General features: G+C 37.3%; 1 protein-coding gene across 12 annotated transcripts in view; it reads right to left on the bottom strand.

Moving 5' to 3' along the window:
* Nucleotides 1-16,055, bottom strand: part of AOPEP (aminopeptidase O (putative)) — a 208,222-nt gene that overhangs the window by 116,832 nt on the left and 75,335 nt on the right. For 10 of the 12 annotated variants that reach the window (XM_075411062.1, XM_075411065.1, XM_075411063.1 and 7 more), the window contains 2 exons: nt 3,157-3,346; nt 780-889 (listed from right to left, as the gene is read on the bottom strand). In XM_075411062.1, the coding sequence (XP_075267177.1) occupies nt 780-889; nt 3,157-3,346 (300 nt within the window). The remainder of the gene's footprint in view (nt 1-779; nt 890-3,156; nt 3,347-16,055) is intronic. The other 2 variants (XM_075411067.1, XM_075411064.1) reach the window with 1 other exon arrangement.

Here is a 16,055-nt window from a genome sequence, read left to right on the forward strand (position 1 = left end):
AGACGATCTGTGTGTACTGCTTGTATTTCAGGGTAGGAGAATGGTCTACATAATCTCTTGAAATCTGTGCCTATACTTCTGTGATTTGGTCAGTGTAGGGCTAATTTGAGTTAGGACCAGTAAACTTGTTTTTCTCAATCAAAGATGTTAGGCAGCCACTCAAGATAAAAGACTAAGGCAAATTCCCAAGACACCAATCAGAACAACCCAGATTATTAACCATTAGCAAAGCAAGAATCTTTTTTTTTATTTACTGTCTTCAGCTATGTAAGCAGCCTTCAGCTCAGAATAGCATTACTAAATAGCATTATTAGTAGTTTCTAAAGAGAAAATAGATTTATATAGTTGATTATGCTTTTTCCTTTGTTTTTTAAAGTTTCATTCAGCTTGGCAGTTAGATATCACACTCCTGTATGTGCCTGTCTTCAGCCATAGAAAGTGAACCTGTTATGGCTTCAAACAGTGAACTTTGTTCAGGAAATGGCTTTTTTTTATTCCTTGAATAGAGGCTCTTGTAAACTGCTTAGAAATATTTTATATCAAACTAAATCCCATGGTTTTTGAAAGCTTTCTGTAACAAAGAGAAAAGCAATTGCATTATACAGAAGATGAATAACGCAGTCAATTTAATTTGACTTTTCTTTTTTCTTCAGAGGAAGTAAGGAAACGCAGTGGATTTAATCAGGTTATTTGGATGCATATCCTTTGAAGGGAGAAAATGGTGGAAAACAGGAGAAAGCGAACACGCGAAAGCAAAGATTACACTGTCATATTGTTACCTTAAAACTTGCAGCTCTTCTTCAGAGTTCTGCACCTCATCTTTGAGTCGTCGCCAGCGGAGTAGAGCTTTCAATTCCTGCTGTCCTTTTGCTTCGTCATGTGACAGCTGCTTATTGTACATAAAACACAGATCACCAATTGCTGATTCCCAACAGAGAGTAATAATTTTCAGAGAGAGAAACTTTTTTTATTTCCCTTTAACATGCAGAAGATAAAGCAACAGTACCAACATCCATGATAAAAAAAAAAAAACAAAACCAAAAAATAACAGTTGCTGCTGTCAGAGTTAATAGCAGCACTAAGGAAAACAGAAGCCTTGCTGTGTGCACTGAATCAATAGTCGGTTAAATATTTCTGCCTGAGGAGAGAGATGGGCATCTTGTTTTCCCTTTAGTAACTGGCAATAAGCGAACTGAATGTACGGTACAGATACCTGGCATATAGGTTTTGGTTGCATCTTTACTCTTCCCAGTCTTGAAAGCAAAAAACTGCTTTGTGTCCTGGCTTCGCTCTTCTTCCCTACTACTTCTGACACACTTGTGAAGGCTGCCTGTTGTATTTTCCCCATTCACATAATATTAACAGAGATGAATTCTTATGAAATAGATGTCAGGTTGTCAGCTTACAAATGATTTATGCTTCTCTATTACAAGAAAAGATGGGAAATGGGAGAAAGCAAAAGCACCTAATATTATCCTGCACTACACCAATAGTTCAGTCACATGACATTATTACCAGGCACTATGGAATACACTTATAAACCTACAGCTGTATGATTGCACAGCACCAAAACCACTCATAAATTCTAAAAATGAAAAAAAAAAAAAGAGCAATAATACATTTTCTGACCTTACAAATTAACAAGGGCACTAATCGTCCTGTTTTATTGCTCACTCCTTTTCATTCAACTACACGGAAGGGTGTCTACTACAATACAAATGCTTTCAAGTGACTTACAAAAGCATAGAATTAAGGTGAACAGCTCACAGCAGAGAAGTGATCCTTGATGTAGGGGCAGAAATGAGTTTTAGGACCAGAAGGGAAAAGCAAAGTATTGGGACAGCCTTTCTTTCTTTCTTGTTCCAGAAACATGGTGACAAGAAAAGACGTGGACCTGTTGGAGTGGGTCCAGAGGAGGGCTGCAAAAGTGATCAGAGGGCTGGAGCACCTCTCCTGCGAGGACAGGCTAAGAGACTCAGGGTTGTTCAGTCTGGAGAAGAGAAGGCTCCGGGGAGATCTTATTGCAGCCTTCCAGTACTTAAAAGGAACTTAGAAGAAAGATGGGGACAAACGTTTTAGCAAGGCCTGTTGCGACAGGACAAGAGGTAATGGTTTTAAACTAAAGGAGGGTAGATTCATACTAGACAAAAGGAAGAAGTTTTTTTACAGTGAGGATGGTGAGGAGCTGGCACATGTTGCCCAGAGAGGTGGTAGATGCCCCATCCCTGGAAACATTCAAGGCCGGGTTGGACGGGCCTCTGAGCAACCTGATCTGGCTGAAAATGTCGCTGCTCATTTAAGGGGCGGTTGGACTAGATGACCTTTAAAGGCCCCTTCCAACCCAAACTATTCTATGATTCTATAAATATACCTGATACTTAATACAATGGAGGCTCAGAAGAGTGCACAATGTCAGTTCCTAGTCCCCCCTCCTCTTTCACAGATGGAGCTCTGCAGATTTAAGGGGCAGAATCAGGGCCTGACACAAGGACAGGAAGAAATGACTACCACACAAATGCCTGAAGTAGCAGAGGTAAAACAAAAATCAGAATTGGATCAGAAAACCACTTTACTAGCTGACATGCAATTTATGAGCTTTTCACTTTAAGGCAGACAATGATTTCTAAGCCTCTGACACGAGGCTAGCTCTTGCTGGGCAGTGTAAGAGGAAAAAAGTGTAAGTGCTGTTGCTCTATTTCATCAGCTTCCATTTTGTTTTAAAGTACGCTTCTTGGCTGTCCACTGGACAAAACCAGACCACTTGCATTAGGTACCTGGAATATTACAATATTCAGTAAGACTGCTAGTTCTTCCAGTTTCAGGAACACAATACAAGTGGAAAGAATGCAGAGCAACTGTTTCATAGTTGAACTGTAGTAACTGAGTAGTACATTTGTGGGAAGGTAATCATTAACAAACAGATGTTTCCATTCTCATTTGCCCTGACCTCTGCCTCTGTAATGATTAGTGTTCACTGTGGATCAGGAAGGATTTTGTGTCTTTTTTTTTAAATCAAGTCATCATGCAAATTCCAATATTATTTTAAAAGGCTTGTCTTCACAACACAGGAGGTTTAATTTATGTCTAAATCACAGCAGGGCACATAATTTTTATTTATACATAATTCAATTAAGAAATTATGTATCATCACCTTACCTGTTGTGCCCTAGCCCAAAACAGATCTTCTAAAAAAGTGGCAAACCCTTCACTTATCCACTCTTCAGTCCAATCACGAGCACCAATGGCCAGTCCAAACCAAGCATGAGCGATTTCATGGCACAGACGTGTTCCACAGAGATGGCTACCTCCCGGTAGTACACTTTGTGACAGGAAGATGATGTGTGGGCTGCACAATAGAAAGGGGTGACAAAACACATTATTGACCTGTTATAACATGCATTGCATAGCCATAATAATGTATAAGCTTTATTAGCCTTGTCAGCCTTTTATTACTATATGCATGCTAGGTCATGACTGATGGTTTATAGCTCAGGCGTTCTTAGGAATTAGGTTGTACTTTATTGTTCGTTGGCAGAGAATCAAATTAAAGTTCTGCTACACAGTTGTTTTGTATTCAACCATCAAACAACTATTATCCATACGAAGTAACTTAAACCAAAGTTTTATATTTTTCAAATTACAAAACTGATTTATTTCAATAGAAGCATATATATGTGCCAGGACAATAAAAGATGAGCAGGTGTGGATATAGGCAGCCAATATTTATCAGTTAAATGATCAAAGCTGGAAATAAATAAAGCAGAAACATTTTATAAAGAAAACAAATCACTATCCAAAAGCAACAAGAGCAATGTATAGTAAAGTACATGTACTTGTTAAAACTTCAAACCAGCTAAAAAGATACCATTTAATGATAAGAGCTGCTCATTTCTGCAAATGCAGAGGAAGAAAAACATCCTTTACTACAAGCACAGAAGTGAGGAGACCGAATATTCACTACAGGGGAGAACAACGCAGTCTGTATCTGCTCTGCTTTGCACTGAAGTACTATAAGAAGAAACTGGGAGAAAAACACTGTTCGGAATTACTGCTCTGCTGTTGAAAACATTTACACTGAATTGCAAGTCACTGCAGTTCCCAACTCATGTTCTGTTGTAAGGCAATTTCTGCTATGCTTACAGACATTACAGATGTTAACATCTCAAAAGTTTCATAACTTTTGAAATTTAGTACATCTAGGAAAGAAAAGTAGCAGAATCAAGCCATCTGACTAATGTGCAAGGGATTAATGGGGCACTGTACCACAGATGAGAATAGCAAGGGCACAAACCAGAACCACCATCTGCAGAGTATTCCTGCACTAACCCTCGGCATCCATAATTTGCATTTCAACTGTTTTCTCAACTCCAGACAGGTAGAAAGGAAATAAAACATAATGGTAATACCTTCAAGACCACAGGTCTTCAAAACTAAGTCTAGCCTTCTGAGCATGGGAGGGGAGCGCATGGCCTTAAGACATTTCCAAGAGTCAAGTATTATTCATCAGCACTCCAAAGAGCTTCCTCACCCGCCCTACCCTTCCGTTGGAAATGTTAAAACACCCACAGTTTTCTTGAAACAGTTCAATGTCTGGAACTGAGACCATAAAATATGATACCCACTTAAATGGAAAAACACACTCAATAACAATCTCCTTATAAAATAATAATAGTCATCCAGCAAAGCAAGTTAATACATTTCAATCAGCTGGCATTGTAAGAAACAATGTAAGAAATTAAAGCATTAATAGAGGAATCACGTCACAGAGAACAAAGCAAGCAAAACCAGCAGCTCTGCAAATCTTCTCCAGAAGCAATTCTGATTAAGAGAATGGAGGGAGGAAGGGGTGGGGAGGGCGGGAGGAATGCAAGCACAGAAGCTGCAGAACATGATGAACTCTTTATTATAAAGCCCCCAATGAGAAGAATAACTGCAGGTTCGAGGGTATTACTTTGGCCAGTTGTAAGTAAATGACCCCTAACTGTGGCATGTGTACAGTGCTGCAAAGAAAAACCACAGAAATGGACCAAGTAAATAACATTCCAGACATACTGCTGGCAGTGTTTCGGCCATTTGGCTAAGTAAAATAAAAGCAACTTCATGCCTTATAAACAGGCTCATAGAATGGTTTGCATTTTAAGTCTACTGTAGGTAAATATGCAGTAAAGATTGTATTTCCTGCTTTTTCCAATCACTTAAATAATAGAAATGCCACATTTGGACAATCTTCTCCTTTGTGGAAGGAATACAAATCACTTCAGTGAGAAAAATTAATATAAGCGAGATTTTGGCCAAAGAATAAGAATACAGTTTTCTACAAGGCCAAAAATATGATTATGTGCTGCAGCAGAATTTCATTTTAGGGTCTGGGTACAGCCAGCAACTTCCTTTCCTTAGAACACATTAAATGATTCCTTTTATTTTGTTTGCCCTTAACAAGCAGCTGTATCTCCAATTCAGAGCCTCATATGGCAACAGATATCACTAGAGAACAGTGCAAAGTTCGCATTTATCTTAAGAGTAATTTTATGAAAGACTGACCATGTTTCTGTAATATGTCCAGCATCTACTGGTTTGAAGTGAAGTTTGATGTATTAATTTAAAATGCAGATTCTCTACTTCCAATAGATGTTTAAATTCCAGAAACTCTGCTGCACCTCTACTGATACCAACCAAATCCACATTTTTTTACATCATCTCGGATGTGCAGTGTTATTCATTGCACTTTGTTACTATTGTTGTTGTTCCTAAAGCTCTCAGCAATTCAAGAGTCTATGAGAAAAATAATATAATCAGGATGATGATTCAATTGCCGTAACAAAAATCTTCTTTTTTTATTTTTTTTTAACCAGAATAGGAATCTGGCCCTCCTACCACCCATTTTATTTACTAGGAAGAAATTCTAAGGCTTGTGTGCACGTATGGGCTGGGATAGAGTTAATCTTCTTCACAGTAGCCAGTAGGAGGCTATGTTTTGGATTTGTGCTGAAAACAGTGTTGATAACACAGGGATGTTTTAGTTACTGCTGAGCAGTGCTTACATAGAGTCAAGGCATCTTCTGCTCTTCACACTGCCCCACCAGCGAGTGGGAGGGGACCCAGCCAGGACAGCTGACCCCCACTGACCAAAGGGATGTTCCATACCGTATGGCGTCATGCTCAGCATATAAAGCTGGGGGAAGAAGAAGGAAGGGGGGAGTGTTTGGAGTGATGGTGTTTGTCTTCCCAAGTAACCATTACGCGTGATGGATCCCTGCTTTCCCGGAGATGGCTGAACACCTGTCTGCTGATGGGAAGCAGTGAATGAATTCCCTGTTTTGCTTTGCTTGTGTGCCCAGCTTTTGCTTTACCTATTAAACTGTCTTTCTCTCAACCCACGAGTTTTCTCAGTTTTACCCTTCTGAGCCTCACCCTCACCCCACCAGAGAGGGGTGGGCAAGTGGCTGTCTGGTGCTTAGCTGCCAGCTGGGATTAAACCACGACAGCTATTGATATCTGTTGCTTTCATTGGAATTGAAAAGGACATAAATCCATTCATACAGCAAAAACAGACAAAGGTGATTCACCTCAGCAAATACATAGAGGCCTCATGAGTTACGCGCAGCTTTTACATGCCTCTAGCTGATGCCTTTTCAAGTCTGGCCCAAACTTCTTAAGCAGGCCAGAACAGGCCAGCTGGATGTGGTAAGGAAGATGGGAAACCTCTCCCTGTTAAAAAAAAAACAAAACAACCCCACCAGTAAGCTGGACAAGTTCCCAATGGCTCTTACAGAAAAATAAGTTAATAACTTGTTTTCAACAAGTATACACTTGGTTACACTTTTAAAGCAAAAGGTTATTACTTGGACCAGAATCACACCCTCATAACTTAGATATTTGTATCATTTGACTGTCAGAAGGACCAAGTTCCCTCTCCCAGCTAAACTGAAGTTAAGGGAAGTCTCAACACTGTAACTATGGTATGAACACATATGAAGGAAAAACTGAGCCCCAAAGGGAAAGAAAGTTTTGGTGTGGAAGGCCAAAGGGTCCTAAAGTTCCGATCATCCAAATCCACCCATGCAGATGTTCTTAATAAATGGTTTCTCTAACAAATGAAAGGTTTCAATGAGTCCTAGAGATCTGAACACTAATCTGACCAGTTGAGAGGCCAAATCTCTGAGAGCAATTTTGCAAAACATTTTGTCCAGACTTATGACTTAAGATGCATATGCAGCTTTGCACACAGGCTGCAGCAGTGTGCTATCTTTGGCTGCTCACACATAATCAGATCAGACACATAGCACCAACTCTAGCCAAATGTACATGTAAGAACTTAAGTATACATTTAAGCTAGGAATGCAAAGCTCATTTCTAACAGACTTGTTCCATTCCTTTTGAAGTAGAAGTCTTTCCCTCTTAGCACATGGGAATTTGCAGATGCATTTTCTTATGTATTTATTGAAATAACACAGCCAAGAGCATATCAGCTGGAAAATTGCACTTCTGGAGTCAAAAGTAGCACCCAAAATCACTATTACAAATATAAGTTATGTAATAAAAAAATTTTTTTCAATACTGCTTATTTTTTCCTATTTAGAAAAAGGTAGTAAGATAGTAAATGGGTTACAGTTATTATACTTCTAGAAAATCTGTTCCTAAGCATGCCGAAGGGAGCAGGAGAAATATCTCTAAAAATATATTCATAGGAACACATTAAAATTAAGATCTACATTTCAAGATTACCGGAATTTGAGAAAGTTAGACAACGAAATAATAGCGCTTTATGTATAGTTTGTGCAATCTCTCATCAGTTGCCTTCAATCTACACTATTCCAGCAATACAAAAAACAGTATTAGCATGTTGTCTGCAGTACCTACATCAGACTTTGAATGTTAGCTTTATTTATCTTTGAGGACACTTGTGCCATTAGAATGCAGACACAAGAACATGCAACATCCACTTACTTACCTCTATAATCTCCAGCATTCTGGTGTATGTTACAGTCCAGTACTGAGAGGACTACAGAGACAAACAGCCTTTTTAATCTCCTAGGTTTATAGTGTACCAGAGCTCAAATATACATGCAGATCCAGTTGTAGAGGCAAGGATCTAGGAGTTAGAATACTCTGAGCATTGTTCCAGAAATAATGGAAACTTTCATAAAGTTTTCCCTTCCTACCATCATAGTGGGAAACCAACAAGCAACTGGAAGTTACAGCTGAAAATCATTCTAGAGCAGATGACTAACTTTTTACTCCATAAATCATGCAATAATACAGTAGGGTAGGCAATAGGAAAAGATGATCAACTGGTGTATTGGAAGGAGGATGGTATTAGCCAACTTGGTATAGTAATTCAACATCCCAACTTCAAATTTCAGTCAAGCACCTAATTAATGATCTGAACACCTGAGCAGCAGCTGCTCCATGAACTGGCAGACAATCAGTTCAGTCTTGCTTATTTCACTGTACCAAATTAGGTTAGTCAGGATGTGTATAAACAAGGGTGAAACCCTCTCAGGAGAAACTCTCTTTATCACTGTTCAACAGCAAACCCGGTATTTGGCATAAAACTGAAGAAATTACACAGTGAAAGGAAAAACATAACATGAGCTTAAGCTCAAACAGCTGTTACACAAAAAACTGGGTTTGTAACAACTCTTGATATTTCTCATTATCTCCAATCCCGTATTACACCAAATGAACAGCCTTGAAGTAAAAATCCATAAAAGTCAAGAAACAAACCAAACTACTACAGATTTTTTTTTCTTTTAAAATTAGGTCAGTGGGAACTAACCACATACAGGGTGATACCATCTATTAACTTCTTTGAATACCATGGGACAGTCAATCATAAAAGTAGGATTCATATTTCGTATTTCTGTCTTGGGGGACTTCAAGTATAAAATGCAGAGCTGTAGCTGCTGAAACAAGATCTTTATTTAGTTGCCCAACAAAATGCACATCTAGAGACAGGAAACATTTTGGAGGTTTTAATTATTGCACTAGTCTTGCCAAAAATGTGCATTACTCTTTTCCAATTTTTTCTAAAGCATGCTCTGTTTTGAAGTCCTAGCTTTCTTCTGGGGCTCAGCTCCTTTGTCCTCCAACCAACATATACAATGTTAAAAAGGTGGACCAAAACTATCACTTCCCCTAGAAAGGCTACAAGAATTTCCGTAGATCCAAATCCCAAAAACACTAACACACCACAAAATGAACAACCTGGTAATAAAGCAACTAATTTCTTTAAACAATACTATCTCATCCTCTCCCTAACACACACAGTGCACACACATTGACAGTGCTAAGACAAAAAAAACTTTAATTGGGGTTTCACAAAAATTCACAAAACAACTTATCTGTGGCTGATACCCTGCTGCAGTCATATCATGGTAATCAATCCTACCTACTTCAAATTTTATGACTTGGGATGTACAACAAGCAGGACAGAAAGGACGCTGTATTTTACACGCGGACTTCAGTATGATGTCTGGGATCCAAGTACCGTGAATGATGTTACTCAACTTTGTAAAAAGCTCATCAGGAACTAGAGGTGACAAGATCAACCAGCAGTCAACCCAAGAAAGAACTCTGGAGTTGAGGATTTATTCATCAGTGGACCTCTGATGCCCTCAGGATGCCTAACGGCAGCTTGAGCTCACTTCTTTTCATCTTACACATTCTGTATCACAAAGAGGAACTTGCGAGGCATGAACGTTTTTTGGAGCTCTCCAGATTTTCCTTCCAAATGTCTTATGTAAGCCCAATAGTATATACTCATTTAGGAACTTGGATACTCCCAGGGTTTCTAACAGGCAGCAAACTGCTTGCTGTTGTACAGAAAAAAAAAAAAAGCAAACAGAAAATTACAGGAGGGAAAAGAAAGATTTGCAGATTCAAAACCTCAGCTCCCATCAAGATTTTTTTGATCCAGATTTGCTTGAAAGCTCACACCCAGAAAAGCACAAAGTAATGGAATTACTTTATTAAAATCATTACACAACACCTCCTAGTAACAAATGGCTACAATACTGTCAAAAATCTTACATCCAGCTTTGAAAGAGAAACACCTTGATGACTAAAGCTTTTCATGTTGTGTACCACAGAATGAATTTTTCATATTTAACTGACTTAGTTAACTGATCTAGGAATAAGAGCAAGTAAAGTGGCTTCCATAAATGCAAGCACCTGTTTCACTCATAAAAACCCCTCTCTATTTTATGGAGCTCAATTTTTAACCTTCACACTTCACAGGCAATTGCTCCTCAAAAAGTACTGACAGCTAACATCGAAAATAATTCGTGAACCAGTGACACTGATTTCCAGATCCCCTACTAAGTATTCATAGTACGAAATCGCATTGTTGCATGGCAGATGTTTCCAAGCAAGTCTTACAAGCTACACAACTCAATTAGCTTATTTCTTTTCTTCTTAGAAAACAGATGGATTGGAAGTCTATCTAAAGTACTTCAGTTAAAGAGCAAAGAAATCAAGATCAAGAAAATAAAAAGACTTCTAGTTCAGACTGCTCTGTGAATAGTATTTTAGGATATGGAATTTTTCATAGAAGTTTATGCAAAGGTCACAACAATGATAAAACTTCTCTACTCTTGCTGACATAGGTAGCATTACAGAAGAGGTTCAGAGGCTGAAAATTTTGTTCATGTCTGAGCCAGAGGAAATACCACGTTCCCAGGAAATTCAGTAGGAACTTTATATAAACATATAAATGCAATATGAGGTTTACATTCTGGGTTTGCTAAATTGCAGATTTCTTATGAAATTTTTACCACTTTTCTCTGACTGCTTCCAAATACTAGAAAATGGCCAAGTGAAGGAAAAAAAAAAGTTTAAGCTATTAACCATCTGAAAATAGTTAATAACAAATAATAGCGTGGAAAGTCTCTGTTAAAACAATGCATTTATATTAATTCTTTCTCATTTAAAACTGATTTGCAAGATTAGGACCACTGAACTAACCTCAAGCACTTGCTGAAATTAAAGAAAAAGTGAACAGAAAATAGCAATGGCTGGACACTGATCATTGTAATTAATTATTTTAATTGATCACATTATTTTAACAAGAGGGTAACGAAAACAGATATAAATACAGGTACTCACACCTCTCATTTCATAAATACAAAATGGTTTTGTGTGATAATTTTTTTTCGGTTTCCTTCTCATATATCAAAGAAAAGACTAAAAAAAAAGAATCACTTGTTTTATGTTAGAAATGCACATAGCTTTTATTTCAGAGCCTTGTCAAACTATTCTTCGTAGTCTTGCTAAAATGATCAATATGATGAACAGTCTCTAACAACATTCCTCAGTTATAGTCTAAATGATGACCTTTGTCACTGATGGATGATATTATTTGATCACGGATAGATTTCATTATTTGTAGCTTTCCATCATCATTGATACTGGAAGACCTGGATTTCCTTTTACTACATCATGAAGTTTCTGGCAGTTGCTAACACAGCTCAGAGCCAAAATGAAAATTACCAACTATGATAAACAGACAGAACAAAACACACCTGCTTCTCCATACTCAGCGAAAATTCACTCAAGTTAAGGGCCTACACATTAGCAGTCTCAAAAAGTGACATGGACAAGACAAAATAAAATAAAGAATGGGACATTGTTTTCTTCATGTACTATACAGAAGAAAGCTTTTATTCACACATACCAGAACAGAACAACAACCAACAACAACAAAAAGCAAGATGAACAAGCAAAAAGGAAAAAAGGTTGCTTGCTCTTGAAGATTTTCAGGATTTTTTTCACAAGGTAAAGCTCGTGGTATCACTGTCTAAAAGCAGCAAGAAAATGACATCTGCTTGACGGCAGACGTGGTTCTTATTAAATCTCTAAAAACTACAGTAGAGTAGCATCATAAACCCAAACAAACCTAAGGAATGCTCTTGTTTTTTAAGGATTCCTACAACAAATACTTCACATGCAGACCCAAAAAACTCCAGATATATCCCTAAATCATTCAGGAAATCCCACACATTACTGGAGGAGAGAGTGCTACAAATCCCTGGTATTTCTAAAAAAAAATAAATAAAAAAGTATAGCTCAGAGTTTCTTAAAAAAAGATCAGAACTTCTCAAACCACAAACGAGGCACAGATCCAATTCTTTTAAATTTTAAGTTCACATCTAATACACTCTTGTTTCTTGAGCCAACTACAAATGTGGGAGCAAACAATGAGATTAAGATAATTATCCAATTTGCATGTGATCTAATTGTTGCCTATATGCAGTATCACCTACAATTCTTGCTTTTAAGAATTGTTACCTAGAAATCCATTTTCTGAAGCTTTCATTTTAAAGGAATGGGTGCAAATACAACACCGTCAAGTCTATTCTGATTTTCAACATCCCTGCTAAAATGCATTATTTCTACTATGCCTTTATACTCTGTATATACAAATGCTACAATGCTCTGCACACTTGTATTAAAAATGGTTCAAGCAATAGAAATTTCACTAACTAGTCCTACTATCTTCCTTTATGTGTTTTTCTTATTTTTGTCGTCTGTAAACTGTATGTAAATTGATATAAAATGCACTTTTTCATTTTACTGAATGAGGATGCAGTGCTTCTTGTAACATTGATCAATGAGATACATGTTGCTATCAGAAAAAGAACGAAAAACATAGAAGAATACGTAATAGCTTTGAAATTATTTTCTTAGTTTATTCTGCGCAGCAGCTAAACAAGCCTTCTTATTTGCATGCATCAGTCAATCAGATATCTGTTGCACTTTTGCACAAAGAACAAAGATGCCTTTATCAGTTCTCAGAAGTCTGTAGGACAAACCATTCATGCTGTCAAACTCCCTAAAACCCTTTCAGCAAATAATGAAATACATCAGTGACAAATGTCAACATACTAATTTGTTAAATACAGAACAAAAGCAACATTCAGAAAAGGTGCCTCATTTCATGTTATACCAGCCCTTCAATTTGTAACAACTTCATGGCAGCCCACAGATCACGCAATATTAAAACAGAGTAGCATTATAATTACTAAAACTAGAACAATCTACTCTCCTTACAATAAATGCTTAACAGTTCAACAAATCTGTAAAAGAAAATCTTTTGGGAACATCAAACTCTTTGCAATGCACTCATTTTCCTCCTTTTTGGAAGATTATTTCCAAGTAAAGTCTTATACACAAACACAGATTCTCTTTCACACACAGCCACATCTATTGTGCTGGTGGAAAAATGAGATTAAATCATATCCAGTGACAGAAGAGCGTCAGTGTGCCTGAGAATTACTTTATGCATTATACAGGACATCCAGCTATTATTGTTGAATCATAGAGCAAAGGGACAGTTTATCTGGAAGTAGCTAGTGTGCATATAAACTACTTTATTCATCCTACAAAGACATCCAGCTATTATTATTGAATCAGACAGCAAGGGACAGTTTAACTGGAAATACCTAGCATAACTGAGAACTGTGTCAATGTCTTATAATATTAAGTACCACATACTAATGAACTTTTATTCTGTTGCATCTTCTATCAGTTTACCTTTTCAGACACCTCCAAGTTTGTTTCAGTCCATCATAAGGACCCAACAAGTGTTTTTCCTGTTGTCCAGGACACTGCCACAGAATACATTTACCTATTCTTTACAAAGATGCCAAAAAAGAAGCACACACCATTATATTCTAGAAACATCTGGTACATCCAACATTTCTTCTGGAGATTTCCAACAGTGGCCTGATAATTTGTGCTCTGTGAATTCACCAAATAAACCTTGAAAACATAAAGGAACTTCTGAAGTTGTTAAACTGAGAATGCAAATTCTGTATTTGGCAAAATGCTAAGGCCAATACAGATTATACTAGTAAACATTTTTCCAAGTCCAGAAGGAGAGAGTGAGGTGGTTTTCTGCCCTCCAAGACCAAAGCAGATAAACTACCATGGGTCAGAAGAGATCCATTTTGAAGTGTGTTTGGTTTGGGTTTTGTTTTTTTCTTAAATCACTAAGGATTTTAAATTTTAAAAAAGTAGAAAATTTTTGATTGTTCCCCATGTACTCTCCTGACAATAGTTCTGCCAATACACTAAAACCTCTCTTTAGATAGACTTTACATAGACTTTAGACGTATAGTACAGCTTTATTTTATCTTTTTCTCCTTCCTTGCAGTAAAGGCAGACAGGTTTTTTAAATCAGGCATCTTCATGCCACTGAATTAATAAAGTATTCCAATTGCTCTGGAAAAGTGAGTGAATAAAAGCAGTTCTCTCTGCACTGTTTGAACACATCTCTAGCCTGTAAAATTGTTGCAGCGGAAACATGATAACCCAAACATAAGTCATGGGATTCAGAAAGAGCAATTAATCTGTAAATCTGTTTGTTCCAAGACATAATTTGCACATACTGTTTTTACATATATACTGTGTAATATTAATATGTAATGTTTAGCAGTACAAATACATCACACACAATCAAAATCAGAAAAGCATCACTGGCCCTAAAGCTTCTACCTTATTATGCTACTGAAGGCAGTGGGGAAGAGAAAAATTTCCCCTAACAGCTCAAAATCATGCCTGCAGTTATTTGGAAATAACTTTGTATTCTCTCCAAACTAACCATCTTCTGTCTGATATGCTGCATTTTTGTCTGGGGCACTCTGCTGTAAGTAAAATACAATGGCACTGCAATGGCACTTCAGCTAGCACTGAGCAGTGCACGAAGTTTTATGTGTGAAGACAGAAACACGTGAAATATCAGAAGATATATATGCAAGATATACAAGAGAGTAGCAAAGCCATTTCAATCACTGACAAGCAAGTCTCCTTCCTCACTTCATCATGCTAAGGTCTAATTTAGGCATCTGAAAAATTTGCTCAGTGACCAAGTCATGTGCACCTTTCTTTTGGTGGTCTATGAGCTATTTTCAAGAAGCTATTTGGAACTACAAGGCTATTCAGCACTACATCATAGCTTTAACTCCGTATCTATTACTACCAAGCTGGTGATCATACAAAAAATGTATTCCTGACAGTAAACTCCTTGATGTTTATTTGACAAAATAGCTCTGTATACAACAAACGAGAAAGAATATTCCAGCAAATTCACTGTACTGGCTCTTTACAGTTCAAAACAGTATCTTAAATTTCACCTTTAAACAATCTAAGCAGGAGATAACAATTTTCCAAGTAATCTTACAGAAGTAGGAAATTCTAAAATTATGTTATAATTAAAGGGAAACGAACCTTTATAAATATCAGTGCAGCTTCATACCATCAATGAGACAGATTATGAAATGAATATGACTTCACTTTGACTTCAACATTTAAAACCAGAATTAGAAGTCAAATTTATCATAAACTTGTCATATCAAACCACATAGTAACCTCCTTTGTTAAGCAGAGACATAATTTATGCAATATTGTGGAAAGAGCAGGCAGTCACCACAAACCAGATGCGTGACACCTGGCAAGAAAATGGACTGGCCTTTAAATTGAAGGGAATGAAACCATCTATTTCCTTCACACTACCGCAGACAAAGGAAATCCAAAAACCACCCCAGAAAACAGAGGTGGTGTTTTATTCACAAACCACAATCTCCAAGAAAATGTCTCATGTTCTCAAACCCAGACATCTCAATTCGTTTCCCCCAAATCTGTTAATAGTCCCTATTCCCTCACAGAAAAAGCAAACACACAGCACCCTTCTCTCCTTCTTGGAAGCACTATCAGCAGTCTGCTCATCCTTCTGATCTTCCTAAGGACAAAACGTTCTTATATGCATTCCTCCACCAATTTCAACAGCTTAACAATTTAACTCTCAGTCTGTATCACAAGATCCCTACTAGTCCTCAAGCAAATCTCCAACAGCAGCAAACTGGTGGGAAGCATGGGTGTGTGCAGAGAAAATTTGTATGACAACACTCAGACTGCAATATATCACATATCAGCCCTTGGAAAAGTGCAAAATAATGTTTCAAATTTCCAATCAAATATAATAATCCACAACCCAATAGGTGCTAACTCTTATAGCAGAAGCAATAATATTTCAACAATACAATGAAAAATTCTGT

This window comes from Opisthocomus hoazin, chromosome Z (assembly GCF_030867145.1).
Source record: "Opisthocomus hoazin isolate bOpiHoa1 chromosome Z, bOpiHoa1.hap1, whole genome shotgun sequence".
Classification (NCBI taxonomy): Eukaryota; Metazoa; Chordata; class Aves; order Opisthocomiformes; family Opisthocomidae; genus Opisthocomus; species Opisthocomus hoazin.